This window comes from Takifugu rubripes, chromosome 5 (genome assembly GCF_901000725.2).
Source record: "Takifugu rubripes chromosome 5, fTakRub1.2, whole genome shotgun sequence".
In the NCBI taxonomy this organism is placed as follows: domain Eukaryota; kingdom Metazoa; phylum Chordata; class Actinopteri; order Tetraodontiformes; family Tetraodontidae; genus Takifugu; species Takifugu rubripes.
In genome coordinates, this window is record NC_042289.1 from 12,389,146 (window position 1) to 12,405,599 (window position 16,454).

General features: G+C 50.9%; 3 protein-coding genes across 7 annotated transcripts; 1 reads left to right on the top strand and 2 right to left on the bottom strand.

The window, feature by feature from the left end:
- Positions 1-56: 56 nt before the first annotated feature.
- tmub2 (transmembrane and ubiquitin-like domain containing 2) lies at positions 57-2,251 on the top strand. The gene is made up of 3 exons (XM_003964912.3): positions 57-200; positions 809-1,413; positions 1,478-2,251. The coding sequence occupies exons 2-3, from the start codon at positions 824-826 to the stop codon at positions 1,851-1,853; spliced, it is 966 nt and encodes a 321-aa protein (XP_003964961.2). The 5' UTR covers positions 57-200; positions 809-823; the 3' UTR covers positions 1,854-2,251.
- Positions 2,252-2,369: 118 nt separating this feature from the next.
- Positions 2,370-7,092, bottom strand: atxn7l3a (ataxin 7 like 3a). 3 transcript variants are annotated; one of them, XM_029836608.1, is made up of 13 exons: positions 6,639-7,077; positions 6,185-6,293; positions 5,955-6,087; positions 5,712-5,883; positions 5,546-5,643; positions 5,448-5,470; positions 5,294-5,339; positions 5,184-5,221; positions 5,040-5,108; positions 4,881-4,924; positions 4,409-4,480; positions 3,919-4,055; positions 2,370-3,837 (listed from the first exon to the last, which is right to left on the bottom strand). In XM_029836608.1, exons 2-13 carry the CDS (start codon positions 6,233-6,235, stop codon positions 3,572-3,574), a joined length of 1,149 nt encoding a protein of 382 aa, XP_029692468.1. In that variant the 5' UTR covers positions 6,236-6,293; positions 6,639-7,077; the 3' UTR covers positions 2,370-3,571. The 3 variants fall into 3 exon arrangements, with proteins under 3 accessions (XP_029692468.1, XP_029692467.1, XP_029692469.1); XM_029836607.1 differs by having other exon boundaries at positions 5,184-5,339; positions 6,639-7,081; XM_029836609.1 differs by lacking the exon at positions 4,409-4,480 and having other exon boundaries at positions 5,184-5,339; positions 6,639-7,092.
- A 207-nt stretch (positions 7,093-7,299) lies between these two features.
- ubtf (upstream binding transcription factor) lies at positions 7,300-16,449 on the bottom strand. Of its 3 annotated transcripts, none has more exons than XM_011604222.2 (21): positions 15,624-16,449; positions 13,356-13,414; positions 13,044-13,216; positions 12,872-12,955; positions 12,640-12,795; positions 12,485-12,549; positions 12,265-12,391; positions 12,060-12,170; positions 11,842-11,975; positions 11,629-11,770; positions 11,510-11,551; positions 11,314-11,424; positions 11,033-11,188; positions 10,797-10,943; positions 10,612-10,722; positions 10,432-10,523; positions 10,155-10,344; positions 10,027-10,074; positions 9,894-9,947; positions 9,710-9,820; positions 7,300-9,632 (listed from the first exon to the last, which is right to left on the bottom strand). In XM_011604222.2, exons 2-21 carry the CDS (start codon positions 13,390-13,392, stop codon positions 9,513-9,515), a joined length of 2,211 nt encoding a protein of 736 aa, XP_011602524.2. In that variant the 5' UTR covers positions 13,393-13,414; positions 15,624-16,449; the 3' UTR covers positions 7,300-9,512. The 3 variants fall into 3 exon arrangements, with proteins under 3 accessions (XP_011602524.2, XP_029692463.1, XP_029692465.1); XM_029836603.1 differs by lacking the exon at positions 15,624-16,449 and adding an exon at positions 14,953-15,280; XM_029836605.1 differs by lacking the exon at positions 15,624-16,449 and having other exon boundaries at positions 7,300-9,629; positions 13,356-13,392.
- Positions 16,450-16,454: the final 5 nt, after the last annotated feature.

The window sequence follows — 16,454 nt, forward strand, 5'->3', positions numbered from 1 at the left end:
GACGAAAACAGTAAACAGAAAGGTGCTGGTGACGTCATCGGCGTTGACGGCTAACAGCGGCGTCTCGCGCCCACCCGCAGAGCTGCGCCTCTGCTGACGTCACGGCGTGTCGTCACGGGCCCGTGTTGATTCCCTGCTCGTTGGGCAGCGGCTGCTAACTAACAAGCGTCGGTCTTCCGTCCAACATGCTCTGATTCCAGGTAAGAACGCTGACCTGCTCGCCGCCAAAGGCGCTCCGCGTCCGCACAAGCCGCGGGAAATGTCGGGGGCGCGAGGTTAAAGCCAAGAAAACCCGAAAAACGTCGTTGTTCAGTCAGCGCAGCAGGTTAGCCGTCAAGCTAACTCGGCTAAGTAAAAACACAGAAGGCAAACTTACGTAAATAAGGTCTGATCTTGCTATTGTGTCGCATATCAGTTCTTTTGAAAACATTTAGACGGTGTAAAACCTAAAAAGCTTCATCGGTTATAAACATTACTCTGACACATTCGCGTGGATGTTATCAATGGAAAGAACGTTTGTGACTTTGAAGTTCTCCGTTATTGTGTCCCGATACATTAATGTATCCAGATGTGCAGGAATATCGTCCCAATATGCTGTAAAATCAGCTTCCTCGGATGAGTTTCGCCAGGTTGTGGGAAACCACGCTTTGCTTGTGAAGCTAAATCACAACCGGAAGTAAACAGTGAAAACATTGCAAAATTGATCAGATTTGGAAACGATTGGCTGTTTCCCTGGCTGCTCGGACATTAATGCTGCACGTGAATCATGTGACCCTGAGAGGTTAAAGGTCATCGGTGTCATCCCCAGACTCAGAGGACAGAGATGGCGGTGTGTGCACTGACCATGTTGGATGGGATGGAGGAAGAGGTGACGGCAGCCGGGGGTGTGCTGCTCCTGGCCCTGGCTCTGGTCGTGGCCTGGCTCTCCACCCACGTGGCGGACCGGGGAGACCACATACTGGGCACCATCCTCACCGTGGGGGCTCACGCCTCCCTGATAGGACTGGGGGGTCACGACACCTACGGCGCCAGGCCTCCCAGCACCGACGCGCCCGAACAGCAGAGCGCTCCGACCTCGCAGGAGAACAAGCCAGATGAGCCGGGAACAGGGGGGGAGGGGGGCGGGGAGCAGGCCGAGGGGGTCCCATCGGACCTCCTGTTGGACATACAGAGCAAACAGGCGCAGAGCGGGAGGCTGGACGTGTCTGACGAAGAGGACGACGAAGAGGATGAGGATGATGACGAACTCCAGGAGGGGAAAAAGATTATGAAGCACATTCCAGTGGTGTCCAGGGTCACCTCGCCCCCAACAGCCGCCGCCCCCCCCTCCATCTCTGTCCGACTCAAGTTCCTGAACGACACGGAGGAGGTGGCTGTGGTGGAACCCCGGGATACGGTCGAGGGGCTGAAAAGGTGAGTAAAGGGAACGCCGGGCGTTGCCAGCGGGGCCGGGAAATGACTCTTTCTTCTTCTCCAGTAAATACTTCTCCGGTCGAGAGCATCAGATCAAGCTCATCTACCAAGGCCGGCTGCTGCAGGACCCAAAGAGAACTCTGTTATCGCTCAACATCGCGCACAACAGCGTCATCCACTGCCACGTCTCCCAAAGGCTGCAGGAGCCGGCGGCCGAGGAGGCGGCCCAGCCCGGCGCCGACGCGCCCGGAGGCCTCAGGGCCGGCGGGGTGGCCGTCAGCACCAGCAGCCTGGTGGTCCCCGTGTTCGTGGTCATCCTGGCGGTGGTTTGGTACTTCCGCATCAACTACAGGCAGTTTTTCACCGCGCCTGCCACCGTCTCCCTCGTGGGCGTCACTGTGTTTTTCAGCTTCCTGATATTCGGGATGCACCACCGCTGAGCGGGAGCCGGCGCACGCCAGCGCCCGAATGTCACGCCGGCCGGCGGCCTCTGGAGACAAGGGAATATGTACAGAGGTGCTCGGCACAGGCGCTGCAGCCGAGTGTGTGTGTGTGTGTGTGTGTGTGTGTGTGTGATGAGACAGGTGAGCGCGAGAATAACCTGCAGAGACTGAAAAAGCAAAACCAAATTAGTTTTTTCTGTTGCTTAGACTGATGCTGCATTGCTGTGTGTAGATTGTGTGTGTGTGTGTGTGTGTGTGTGTGAGTGATGACTGCTGCTTTATGGCTCTGTGGAAATAGGCTAATTTAAATATTCACCAGGAATGAAAATATACACTTTAAAGGCAGGGATGTAAATGTGTATTTTCTGTAAATAAAAAGATAGAATGAATCAGAACCTGCATCTGGCACACTCAGGGGGTCCCTGGCCCCCCCCCCCCGAGGGTCCCTGCCCCCCCCCCCGGTGTTCCAGATTAAAGCTTTTGAGTCTGAATGCGAGTCGCTCTGGACAAAGCTGCTTTTGTTGGGAGTTTATTCATATCTAAACACCAGCACGCAGTCCAAAATATATCACGTCATGTATAACAACTCATCCCGGCGTCTGAGGTTGTGCTTGTCAGAGAGAGCCAGACGCCACCGGCGCCGGTGACTGCGCCCGTCCCGCACAGAGAACCACGTCTAGTCCGATATCAGTGCACGTCACAGAAGATTCACTGAGGAAAGCAACACGACGACTGGGAAAGAGGCTGAAACCTGGAGCCAGGAGTTCAAAATGAGACACGCGGAAGGGACGGGATGTGGGCGGAGTCTGTTAGCCATTATCTCTAAGGTGTCCAGGGTTTTGCCCCCCCCCCCCCAGAAGCTGGGTTCCATTTAGACATCGACACCAAACAGCCTCAGGTGAAACATCTGCAGTTCCACATGCAGCTGAAACAACAGACGTGCTGCTGATGTAAACAAGAGTTAAATATCTAAAATGGCGCACACACCTTCACTGACATCACTAGAGGGGAACATTTATGAAAATAGAGATTATTACACCTTCTGTTCATAACTGCAGGCTGCTGGAATTAAAAAGCCACATGAAGACTTCAGCACAAGTCAGCTGAAGGTCACGACAGCAACAAACCAGCGCTGAATCTTTGCCAACTCCTCCTGATTTAGTGTTCATGATATTTGAAGCACAGAAACCTGCCCCAAACGGGAGGTTTGTCCATTTTTCTGCTAATTTTCCAGATTACTAATTTTCTCCGTCAATTAAAAAAGGCCAAGAATCTAGTGTGGCTCTGGAAAAAAGGCAAAGTCTTTAAAAAGATTTAAAAAGCTCGCAGGTAGCAAATGATTAATAAGCTTAACAATGATCAATAAATTAAAACACATCGTCTAAAAACGTTTTCTCATAAAAGGCTGCAGTAACAGACCACATCCACTGGGCGCCGCTGTTTCCCTTAAATTCCCTCATGCTTGGAATTTTTCTGGGGCCCAAGATGGAAAAAAGACATTTTTATCCGCCCAACGCAGCTCAGCAAAAGTCTGTTTTAGGTCCCGTCCTTATATTTGTTCATCAGACACAGATTATGGGGGCACTGTGCTTAAAAATGTTCATCCTGGCTGGGCTGCTTCTTGATGGAAAGGTGAGAGATGGGTGTGACTTCTGAGGTTAAACTCCTCTCCGGCAGGTTCCCAGAGCCTGAAGAACTCTGCTGTTCCTGTTAAACTAGTTAAACTCATCATAGAGGCTGGAAATAGACGGAGCCGAGAGCTTGGGCCTCTTTTTTTTGGCGGATAAACTGATGTTACTCTGTGAGATGATGCTGCTGCTGCTGCTGCTGCTGGTGCTGCCTCCAGTCAGACCACCACCACCTCCTCCTCCTCCTCCTCCTCCTCCTCCTCCTCCACTACCACCACTTCCTCCTCCTGTGCTGTTCAGACTAAGAGGTTTCTTCTTCTTCTTGGGCCTCCTAGAATCCGAGTGGTTGGTGCCTGTTTGAGCAACAGGAAACACATCAATCAATCCAGTGGTTTAGTTCATCCACTAGTTAATCTGGACCAGCGCTTCCTTACTGGTTTTGGAGGAGGAGGAGTCAGTGGGCGAAATGTCGGGGGAGTCTTCCCACTGCAGGCGGCTCATCAGGCTCTGGCTATCTGGAATGTCGAAGCTGTCGCTCTCCACCGCGGCGTCTGCGCTGGGCAGCATCGGCCTGGAGCACGAGACCCAGACAAAACCTCAGGCTGAGCATTAAAAGCTTAGCGGCGGTTTTCCTTTAAAGCACCGGCTGAGCAGGAGTGATGTCACAGCCGGTGAAAAGCTGCAGCCAATCACTTTAAATGAAGTTATTACCGATGTTTAAGGGGAAAAAAAGCTCAATTTTAGATTAAATCTGGGTACAAAAGTGTGAAAAACATGTTTCAATTTCTTTTTAAAGAAGCAGAAAGTGATGGTCGTTAGATCAAAGGAGGCGTTTGATCCCATCCCTGCGGGGGCTCATGCAGACAGGCAGGCAGAAGACTGGTGGGGGAGGAGGGGGGGAGGAAGGGGACGGGGCACACTCACGCGGACGGCCCCAGGAGGAACACCCTGACGGCCCTCCTCTGTTCGTCCGTGTGCTGGGGGCACCGCTGAGACCTGGTGGGACACAAGGTGGCGTTATACATCCCAAATGACGCCCCCCCCCCCACCACGGCACACAGCTTTGCATATTACCCACCACTGAGGCGGGGGAGGGACAGGGGGTGGTGGTGGGGAGGCAGAGGGAAGCGGGCGCGGCCAGTGACCAATCAGAAAAGGCTCAGGAGCAACCTTGAAAGGCCCTGAAAGGTCAGAGGTCGGCGACTGACAGGGTCGTCCATGACGACAATTTAGTCCAGCCAATCGGCTCCGGAGGCGGATCGGGGGGAGCCACCTGTGCACCAGAGCGAGTCCCGACAGGTGCGACCCCCTTCAGAGGATCAGGTCTGATCACCGAGGGAGGGGGGGGGGGGGGTTAGTGAACAGCAGAATCTGCTGCGGCCACCCCCAAACTTACCTGGTGCACATCTTCTTGGTGTGTTCAGAGATGACGCCGCACTGCTGCAGAGACAAAGAGGAGGTGAGTGGGGAGCGTGGTGGCCCGGCCCGGCCCGGCCCGGCCCGGCCCGGCCTGGCCCGGCCCGGCCCAGACAGCAACCCCGGCCCATCTGCTCACCGTCGTCAGGAGAGATCGGACCTCGTCGGGCCCCAGCGTTTCGTAGCTGATGCCGCTGTTGTAGTTGTACTGAAATCAGACACAGGGCGGGTTCAGCGCACGAGCGCGAGCACGTTGGGACTGTCGCGGTGGGATTTCTGTCACCTTGTAAACCTCCGAGCCGACGCCGCTCCCGAGTTCACCTGAGAGGGACACAGCGGAGCGTTCACAGGTCGGACCTTCGAAGAGCGCCGCGACCTTCAACGCCGACTCACCGTTTTTGTGTTTGATGGACTTGGATCTTCGCGGAGAATTCTGACTCTGCGCATTTAAACAAAAATAAAAATAAAATAAAAACACAGTCAGATGAGCTGATGGCACCTGTTCAAGTTCAACCTAAAGGTCGGACAGTCCGGGAAATGGGAATACCTTATCTGACTTCCTCTTCTTGGCTGTAACACAGGGAAACATCGGTTTATTCCGGGGTGGCATAACTGTTATTCCCGGCTAAAATGTGCTAAACGGACCTTTCTTCTCTGCTCCGTAGGACCAGTCGTTGTCGTTGAGGTCATCGTTGTCCTCCTGGTCGCTCTCCGACTTGCTCATGTTGTTGTTGGTGGCCAACCTGTTCAACAGAGAGGAACGTGGCTCGGTCGACCTCCTTTTCCTCCCGACCCTCCCCCCCTCACCCACCTGCGGTTGGCGATGCGGCTGCTGTTCCGGCCCATTCCCAGACACTTCTCCAGGTGCGGCGCGAAGCGCGAGGCCGCGATCAGCCGCTTGCAGTTTGGACACTCGCACTCTTTGTTTTTCCACTGATTGTACACTTGGCCGAATATGTCCACGCCGGGCTGATCCACGATTTCTGGGGGGAGAGATCGGGCGAAATGAGGCCGAAGTAGCGCGGAAGGAAAAGGAGGAACGATCTCTACCGACCGAACTCTTTCATGCTCTCTTGGTCCGTTTCGTCCAAGTAGAAGTAGCCCTGTTTCACGGCCCGGTGGACCTCGAAGCACAAGCCCAAACAGGCGTCGTCCACCAGCTCAGAGTAGATGTCATGGACCAAGGCCTGGAGGTACAGGTGAGACAGGTGAGACAGGTGAGACGCGGGGAAATCAGGTGGAACACAGACGGACGTTAAGAAGCAAAACAAGCTGCAGCTTCACCTCTAGCTTGGTGTTGTCTGGTCCTGACAGGTGCATATCCTCCATTTTCATTTGAAAAGCGATGTGGGTAACCTTGACAACAAGGTAATCGGATGTTGGCCTGCAGATTCTAAATAAATAAATAAATAAGTCGAATGAGGACCGGCTGTTCCCATCGATGACATCAGTGTCAAACGGAAACTCGCGCGACGGATCCAGGAGATTAATATTCTTATAAGACATCTATTATTATTGGCGAGATAAACTGTGCAATGCTGTAAAATAACAGCCAGGCGCAGAAAGACAACATTGCCTCCATCTAAACAGCCTTCTTGAACCAGCGACCACGCACAATGTTGTCTCCACGCGTGGGCTCATTTTTTATGTAAAATCTGGCACATTGATGGAAAATACACGGATAAAACGCGATGTACACACAAGTATATGTTTTAAGTTGAATGCAGGCAGCTCTCACCCCGTCACACGGAAAACTCAGCCGAACCAGGCGTCTTCTGAGATGGAGGCAACATCGCTCACGTCCGCCGCGTCGCCCCAAAAATGCATAAAAAGGCTCAAAAATAAAAATGAGAAGAGAAAGGAATACGTTTGGGCACAGCCATCCTCCTTTCGGTAAGTGTGGGCGCAGGTGTCGGTGATATTGTGGTTCCGAACCCGCTTGACAGCGACGATTCCGACACCGAGCCACAAAAAACAGGCAATACACCTCCGGGTGACCCCATCAAAATAAAAGACAGGGTTAGCGATTACGACTTAGAGTTGCCAAAATAAATAAATGTTTCCCCGGTCCTGAGTGTTCAGTCCATATAGTTTTAGCAGGATACAGCTTTGGTTGCTGGGAGATGCGTTTAACAAGGTTAAGCGCTTGTTGCGCCCTTTTATTGTGTTAAACAAACATCATTTCTCCGACTTTTCTGGGAAACTCGAGGCGAAGCGGTGACGTTTCCGGTCAGGTCAAGGCATCAATAAGAGAACGCGAGAGCATCGATCGGGATCTGGGCTCGACTAGTCGCGCCTGATAGTTTCCAATTACGTCATCGGCGCAGGTACTACGCACTCCGCGTTTGTGAGCGGCTGAATGAGGAATTCCGGGTCAGAGTCGCCCAAAACGACACGCATTTCTGTTAAAGATAACTTTATTTGCCCAAAGACTTCAACTACAAGGACGAAAGAGCACCCTCAGCTATAGAAAACATCAAATTTTGTCAAATGATCAGCAGTACAAACCTGTAAAGCTTTGCTGTCTCATGTCTATAAATCAACAACACGGAGAAGAAACTAAACCGGGTGAATCCAACCGAAAACGTTTACAGTGAGTGAAAAACTCACAGCTTCAAAGCTCACAGATGAGGGTTTTGCAAACATAAAGCACCAACAAATCACTCAATCTAATAAAAAAAAAAAAAAAAAGACATTATTTACAGAAAAATTACAAGTTTTCTTTAAACTTATTTCCCCTGGCAACTCGCTTGAAATCCCTTTTACAAATTCCCACCGGTCAATCTCAGCAAAGTCGTTCTTTAGTCCTCCTGAAATTATTAAAATCGTCCTCGCTGGTTTTGCTTCGGTGAACAGATTTTTTTTAACAAAACAAAAATCAAGTTTGTTTGTTTTTAACCAGATGATTGACAGTTGCCCTCAGGACTGTCAGTGGAGCCAACGTGACGGTCACGGTGACGTGACGGCGGAGCAGGAACACGACTGAAGACCTTTGGAGGAAAAACAAAACGGACGATATCTACATTCATGGAAGATGTTCCCACAGGCAGTCACATCGTGGTGTATGCAGAAGAAGAAAAACAAAAGTAAAACAGCACACGTTAAAGCAAAGGAACGCTCGCACCCCTCGTATATACACAGCTCTGTGCAGGAGTGCACACAAACTCACACCGAGGGACACATTTACATTAAGTGCACACGTGTTTTTGGGCAAAGCATCAGACTAAAACCCACATTGACTACAGTCAACCCCAATAACATTTTCAAAAGGAACCGGGGAGGATGGAAATCCAGTCATCCGCGAATGACTGCAGCTGGACGAGAACTCCTCACGTGAAATGTAAGATCAGAACGCCACCGGGGGACAAATGATTTGAGATGACAGTCAGGTTGGTTACCGTTTCCATGGCTGCACTGGTCAAAATAAACTGGTTTTTCCCCAGTCAGGGGAGAAAAAAACCCCAAACAAACAAAAGCTGCTGGATCTGATCACTTAAACCTGATTCACTAGACCTGTAAAGCCTTCACTCCCTCTGGACTCAAAACACTGTGGATGTAACCAGGCCTCTTCAATTAAAACTTAAAAAAGAACAAATGAGGTCCAAAATTTTTTTTTTTTTTTATAAAAAACCACAGGTGTAGTCCAGTCAGAGGGCTGTGGTTAACTGGTGTTTGCTATGGATCAGTGGGCTCACTAAAAGGGTGAGGGGAGGAAACGCACTTCCAGTTTACACACACTTTAGTGAAAAGTGTTGGTTTTAAAGCAGGTTTGTGTCAGGAAATGGGAGGTTTTTCTGAGGATAAAGATGCATTTTTACACACTTTGGTTCTGCACTGTAAACAATAAAACCATAAGTCCAAGAGGGGGTGAACGCTTTTTGCAGGCACCCTACATTTTCTAGAAATTAACGTGATTTAGTAACATTTTTTTTAAACGTTTTCCGGCAACATAAAGACATTCAAAATGGCTTAAATATCTTTCCTGAAAAAATACCACTTCTTTAAGAACCAAATGATAAAATCTACATCAGAAATTTAGAAAGAACAATTCAACATTGCTCAGGAAACAAAAAAAAAAAGAGTAAATAATGGAAACATTCTGAAGAGTGCAATTTTTTTAGTACCCTGCGCGCCCCCACCCCCCTCCCTAAAGTGATCCACTGAAGTGTGTTCTTTGGCTCATGAAGCCACCTGTTTAACTAATAATCAACAGAGTCATAAAACAAACACGCAAGAGCTTCAAATCACCATCGACATTAAAACTCTTCTCTTGAACTTTTAAATCAAGACTGAAACCAGCGGCGGACGTGTTCATGACATCACCAGACCAGTGGGATGCTGCTGCGGGCAGTGGGCAGCGTAACATTAGCGTTGTCATGCGGCCGTCGCGCCGCAGGAGGACTGAAGGTGACTGTGGACCTCGGGGCGGGGTCCCTCCAGAAGATCACGGACCGACGCAGGAACACAGGATGGGCGAATGTGCAGTGGATGAGGCAAATGCAGAGGCTCCCCCTGGTGGTGGGAGGAGAGCAGGGTTGGCACAGGGGCAGAGCTCCTGGACTCTTGGCTCAGCTCAGCGCTGCTCAGTTCGTCTCACGGCGAAGTCGTCCCCTCAGTCCGAGTCAGAGTCCGACGACTCCTGTGAATTTGATTCACTGCTGCTGTCCTCCGACTTGTTCTCCTTGTCTTCGGCCTCGTCTTCCTCGTCCTCGTCATCATCGTCTTCCTCCTTCTTTGCAAACGCAAAAACAGTGAAGGTGTTACGGCTGTCGCTCCTCAACGTCATCCACACACACACACACAACTCACATTGTCGTCGTCGTCGTCATCGTCGTCATCGTCATCGCTTGATGAGTCTGCCTCAGAGGACGCCTTCTCCTGCTCATCTTCCTCTTCCTCGTCTTCCTCCTCTTCCGTGTCCTGTTGGTGGAGACGTTTCAGGTTAGCCACCCTCGCCCTCTCGCCCGACCAGAAGAGTCGCGTCTGTACTTACAGATTTCTTGGACTTGGCTTTGGGGCCTCCTGGCTTCGCTGCACATTTTCTCTTCTGAAATGTGAGTCGCACAGTTTTTAAGCGTCCTCCGGAGAGGTGGGAGACACAGAAAGGCCGAGCGTTTGAGACTGACCTGTGAGTTGTATTCTTTGTAAGTGTTCCTCTCTTGCGAAGACAAGCTCTGCAGGAGAAGAGGAGTCGGGTTAGAGGGCGTATCCACGCGCTTCCACCCACCTTCCCAGATCAGACCCCGTTCCTTACAGCGAGCCACTGCTCCAGCTGGACTTTGTACTGCCGCTGCTTCTCCTCTGCGATCTTCTTGTAGCGGTCCTTGTCCTTCAGCGGTAACCTCTGCCAGCGGCTGCCGATCTCGGTCATCCTCTCTTTCATGGGGAGGTGGTTGAGCTCGCCGTTGGACAGCATCTCCTGAGAAAACTTCTGGTATCCGTTTCTACGTGTTCAAACAGGCGTCAAGGGAGGGAGAACAAGGGAAAACGACGACGCGAGCAGCACCGGCGGGAGGGCGCGGCAGACTTACGATGGCGGTTTCTTGGGTTCACCCTCAAACTTCATCTTTTTTCCTGAGGCGATGGCAGCAGCGGCGGGTGACCGCATCTCGCACAGCTCTCTCTGTGGGGGTGGGGGCCCCGTTAGCTCTCTGTCCACATACCGGCATTCTCCTCAGGATGTTTTAGTTTCAAAATCAAGCGACACCAACCTCGTATCTCTTCTGGTCTTCTGCTGCCTTTTTGATCCACATTATCTTCTCTTTTTTCTCCATGTTGCTCCACGTTGCTTCCATTGCTTTCTGGGCTTTTGATCGGTCACTCTACCCACAGAATCACATTTAGGTTTCCAGGTTTGGAAAAACTTTACCAAACGTCTGCCGAGGTTCCCGCCTACCTTAAACCTGGCCATGTAGTCTCCGATAACGCTCTGCTGCCAGATCTCCTGCGCAGTCTTGGGTGGGTCTGGCAGACGACTGCGGTCCTCCTTCTCTTTCTTCACCGACTCCGCTTTCAGGACGATTTCAAGCCGTTTATATTTCTCCTAAACCAGAACGGCATCGTTGGAACAAACACCTTTCTTCTTCTCCTGATTCTAAAGTACATGTGTGGAAGGGGGCATCGACAGCTTACCTTCTTCTTGTCCGGCAGCTCATTCCACATGCGCGCCAGGAGTCTGGTGAGCTCGCTGTCAGACAGGTCAGGGCGCTCCTGCTGCAGTTTCGGACGCTTCTCCTCAGAGAAGATGAACATGGCTGAAATTGGCCTTTTGGGTTTTTCTGGGTTGGCCTACGAATGACGGGAAAGTCATACAACACTATTAAATATAACTGTTTACCGGATGCTGACTAACATGACGAGATGAGATGGTTAGAGTAGAAAATGACAGAGTGATGATTTCATCACGGTCCAACCTTAGCTTTAGAGTTCTTCTTCTTGGAGGCTGGACTACTGGCCCCTGTGCCCCTCCTAAATCCTATCTTCTCCTCAGACAGGACCCGCTGCTGCTCCTCCTCTGACAGGGTCTGAAGATCAAGAGAAATGATACTTTACAGCAGCTGTAATACAAGCATAGTTGGGCATTTGGTTTAAAACACTGCAAGTACTTACACTGAGGAATCGGTTCATTTCTATTTCATATTCCTTCTTCCTCTGGGGAAACAAAAACAAGTCAGGGGTTAAGGAGAGACACTGGTGTTTCCGTCTGGGTGCGTTGACGGCGACCTCACCTGCTCGCAGCGTTTCTGGTAGGCGTCCTTCTCGCCCTGCTTCAGCAGCTTCCACCGCTGGCTGCACATCACCATGCGCTCCGTGCTCGGCACGTCCTTCATGTTTGACATCAACTCGGCGCAGAACATGGAGTATCCGTTTCTGAAAACACACACACCTTTGTAGGAACGGCAGGGCTGGAACGGGGCTCACCTGCGAGTTTGGAGACTCACGGAGGCGGTTTGTCCGGGCGGCCGTCCGATTTATCCTTCAGGTGTCTCTCGGCCTTGGTCAGAGTGGACTTCACGATGTCGTTTTGGGTCATGTTTAACTCTGGATGTTGCTGGATGTACTCACGCATCACCTCCTGTAATACAACAAAAACATCACTGTCAGGAGTCAGGAGGAAACGTCGACCCCTTCTGCCGACCCCCCGTTGGTCTGTTCTTACCTCGTACAGCTTCCTCTGCTCCAGAGACTTGGTGATCCATTTCAGCCTCTTCTTGTCAGACAGCTGTGTCCACTGTTTGCCCAGATTGTCCTTGATGTCTTTGGTGGTGGCCTGATGTCAGCGAGAGAACGCCAACATTAGAATAACGACGCAGTTGTAATTTTAAGAAACATGAGCAGGTTTGGCTACTAGAGATGAAGCATACATCTGGGCGCGTCTTGAGGAACGCCTTCTTTTCATGGTTGTACCACAGCTGTTGGGGGGTTTTGGGCTTCTCCGGCACGTTTGAGCCTTTCTTGGCCATACTCTCCACTAGGTCTGGATGCTCTTCTCTGTATTTACGACATTAGACCTCAGTTATCTTCCCCACACACACACTGCAGGACATGTCCAACACAGGATAAAAAGAACACCAATCATCTTACCTGAACTTGTCCATGCTGTGGACAAATGTTTCCTTGTCTCGTAAGAAGTCATCAACATATTTTTTCTGTGAAAGGAAATCAACATTTTTGTGAAAAACCAATGCAAACTGAGGAGGAATCCAACACAAAAACCAATGTGTCCTTCTCTGGCGAACCTTCTTCTTTTCGGGCAGCTCTCTGTACTTCTTGGAGAGGATTTTAGTGAGGTCGAGGTTGCTCATCTCTGGGTGCAACTTTGCATACTTGGCCCTCTTTTCCATGAAGAAGCGGAAATATGGTGTCAGGGGCTTCTTGGGGAAGTCTGGGTGTTTCTGTGCGCAGCAGATATAAAATGAGCATGAGAAACATGGAAATTACACTCAACAGATGGAGGTAAACCTCACCCACCTTTATCTTCTTGCCTTTATAAGGGTTTTTGATGTAGTCCTGGGCATCTACTATCAGCTCTGTTAGAGTCCTGAATTTACGAATCTGTAGAAACGGCATGGAAAAAAATGACATTGCGAAACACAAAAATGGGCAAAGATTCAGGAGTAATCTGCAAAATCAAGGGTCTCACCTCTTTAGAAACCTCCTGCCACTTCTGCTTACACATTTCGGCTGTGAAGGAATTGAAGGCCACCTTCTGCCAGTCCAGATGGGACTCGGAGGTTTTGTATTTAGTCAGGTCTTTCGGGGGCAGGGCCACTTTCATGGCCTCCAGCAGCTTCAACATATCATCCTGCACCCACACTGCAGGCATATACAGTTAAAATACATTTAGACCAGAGCGCTGGCAAGAATCTCAGTTTGGAACAGGATCGTCCACTGAAATCCAAGTAATTGAATAATTAATAAAATATATGTATTTTTTTTTAATATAAAATGTTACCTTTGTCTTGGGCCGCTGTCTCCATTTCTCCATTCATTGGTGTATATTCTTTGTCCTATCTACAAGGAGGAAAAAAAAGAGGCTTTTCAACATTTGACTCACGTGATCATTAAAATTCAACGTTATAAATTTTTTTATTTTTATTTACTAAAAGAATGCATCGGAGGAGGCTGTAAATAGCGTGTTTACTTTGTGACATTTTTATTTTTTTTAAAAAAAAGTAGAGCTCGTTTTGAAGTGGCGAAATTCAAATTTTTTTTTTGCGTCGACATGATGGTTGATGTTCATTACGCCGCCCCTTAAACGTTTACGCTCCGTGGTGAGACACAGCCTGTGACGGCTGCGAATCTCAAATAACACTGCGGAGCTCCGGCGGCGCGGCGGGGACTCATCACCCGCCGAACGCTGCCCCGCGGATATTTTTTTTCGGCGTATTAATACCGCCGCTCCGCGGCTAAAGTCTCGCGGACCGGCAGGAGCGACCATTTTCTCCTTCGTCGGGCTCGGCAATGGAGGATTTTCTCTCGGATAGGAGGGTGGGGAGGATACGCGGAAGGGAGGAAGCGAATGGACGTGGACGAAGGCAGGCAGCTGTAGGCGACCAGCTGACCACGGCCGAGGGATCTTCTTTCGGTCTCCGACGTGGGGGAATGGCGGCTTGGAAGTACTGCAGCCTCATGCGCCACTCGGTCGTGGCGCCTCATCACCGATTGACGCGGATCTCGCTCCGCCGTCCGACCCTATATTCTTCCGTTTTTACCCGACCGGGGGTGGATGGAGGTGGAAATTCGATCAAATGTTCGCTTTTTTTAAAAAAAAAAATAAATGTGGTCCCAACATATGTGAGAATCAGAATTATTTCGACTGGGGGGTGTTTTTAAACGCATTTCGGGAGCTTAACTCGGTGAATTCTTCAGCGAGGCGTAGCCGAGTTGTGCTCCAATGATGGCGGCTGCTCGTTGTTCATCGTGTCCTTCGCGGCCCCGTCTCAATGGTGTCTACGGTCGGCTCCAACGACACCCAAACTATCGACACCGAGGCGCGATCGACCCCCTATACGAAAACATCGAACGAATTTGGCACAAATCTGAAAGCCGATTCTGCCCAGGATCTGATTTTACCGACGGATTACAGCATATGGACGCGCTCGCTCCATCGCCAAGGGCAACTTGACACGATAATCTGGAAAAAAATGTTTATTCGTCGCGTTAAACGTTAGATCGCACAAACTTGCAGCTTCATCCAGAAATTCTGAATTCCTCAAACCACCACCTAATTCGTATAAACCCCCCCTCCCCGCCGCGGCTTAACGCTATTAAACGTGGGCAAAAACTCCCGAGTAAACGTTCAACAAAGTACGCGGCGGTTGTCGGTGGGTCCTGCGGAGGCACAGGAAGGAAGAACACCAGCGAGTTGCGGTCCAAACGTGCCCGCTTGGCCTTCCATAAAGAAAGGGATCCGTTCTAAACCGTAGCGGAGAACAAAAGTTACGGGGGTGACCCGCCGAGGCTGAAAGGAAACAAGGAGACGACCGAGGCAGAGCGGCTTCGCGAACGGCTCCGGGTCCGCCATGCGTCAGCTCGACGAGGAAACCTACCGTCACGGGGTCCAATGGCGCACTGCAAACACAAACGCGGAGCCTACACTAACGCCAGGGCGTTGCAGACTCCCGTCCTCGGTCCAAAAAGCGCACAAGCGAGATCAAGAAGGCGGGTTCTCCGCGCTCGGCCGTCGGGTGGTTCGAGCCGGGTCTAGTCAGTGAGAGAGAGGGGGGAGAGAGAGTGCGAGTCTCTGCGCGGTGAGATATTAAACCGAGATCCCTGATGGCTTGCCGAGAGAGGCGGCTGGTTGTTCCGCCAACAACCGCATGGAGGTCTCGGCGCGGAAACTACCGCTAATTCCCCCCCCCACGCGGTGATGTCCCGGTTAAAGCGCAGAGAGTCGAGTTTCGGTGACGGCGGATCACGTAAACCAGAAGCCGAACCTGTGGGGGGTTTTTTTTTTTTCGAGGCGGGGAATATCGCGTTTGCCTCTGGGTGCTACGCACGCTTTCTCCCCCGCTGTAGAGGACACGGTTCGGCTATGGCGGACCTCGTCTGTGCCCTCACACAGCGTCGGTTGGAAGCAGCGACCACAAAGGAGCCACCGAGCGAATGGCTCGGAGCGGAAGCAGGGGGCCGCCGACGTGTTTAAGCGTCGGCTTGTTGTTGAGTTTATCGTTCCCCGTCGCCATGTTGGGGACAGCGAGCGGCAGCCGCGTTAGCTTACCTGTCTCTCGGCGTGAGCCTCGGCGTCGTTGTGGAGGAAGAAGGGGAGGGTTGAACGATAGCCAGCACTGCGCCGTCGGTCCCGGGCTCCAGTCCCCGCAGAGATGGTCCTTCCCCCCGCCTCCATCTCACTCGCCGTCTCCCTCCACTCAACACGCAGCAGCTCCTCTCTCTCCATCCAACCAACCATTTCGCTACGCCGAGACGTCCGCAGTTTCCCGGCGAAGCGCAACTGTTCCCGTTACTCTACATCGGCCCACTTTGTCAAACCTCCGGCCCAAACTTTAAGGCATTATATCACGTCCCCCACCCCCCAAGAACGTGAACTTTAGTCGGTGCTGGTGATCCGAAAAGAGCAACAAGCTTTTCCAAAACACAGCGATTAATCTTGATCGTCATTATTTTTTGTTGTTGTTTGTCTCTTTCACTGTTGTCATCTAAACGCCCCACACAGACGGGACTATCTGCAGGCATCCTTGCACTCTCGATTCCCCCCTTTTGGTGAATTACAAGCGGCTGTTTGACAGCTTCATTTTGCCCCCGCATGTTTTTTCTTTTCAACTCCACCTTGTGTGTTTGTGGGTGGAACCGCGTCCGTCCAATCCAGTCAGCCTGATTCAGGGAAACAAATGACTTTCAGCCACTCGGCCTTGTTAAACTGTGATGAGTTCCCTGGCTGTCGGAAATCTCCCCACCGTGTCGTAGAACAACTGATTCTGACTTTGTGCCCTTTTTGGTCTTGTTTGGAACGCACATGTTCATTTGCTGTTATTTCTGCTGACGAATTTGTTCAAATAAATGCCTTTAAGTTTCGACGTCTACCTAGAGAGAA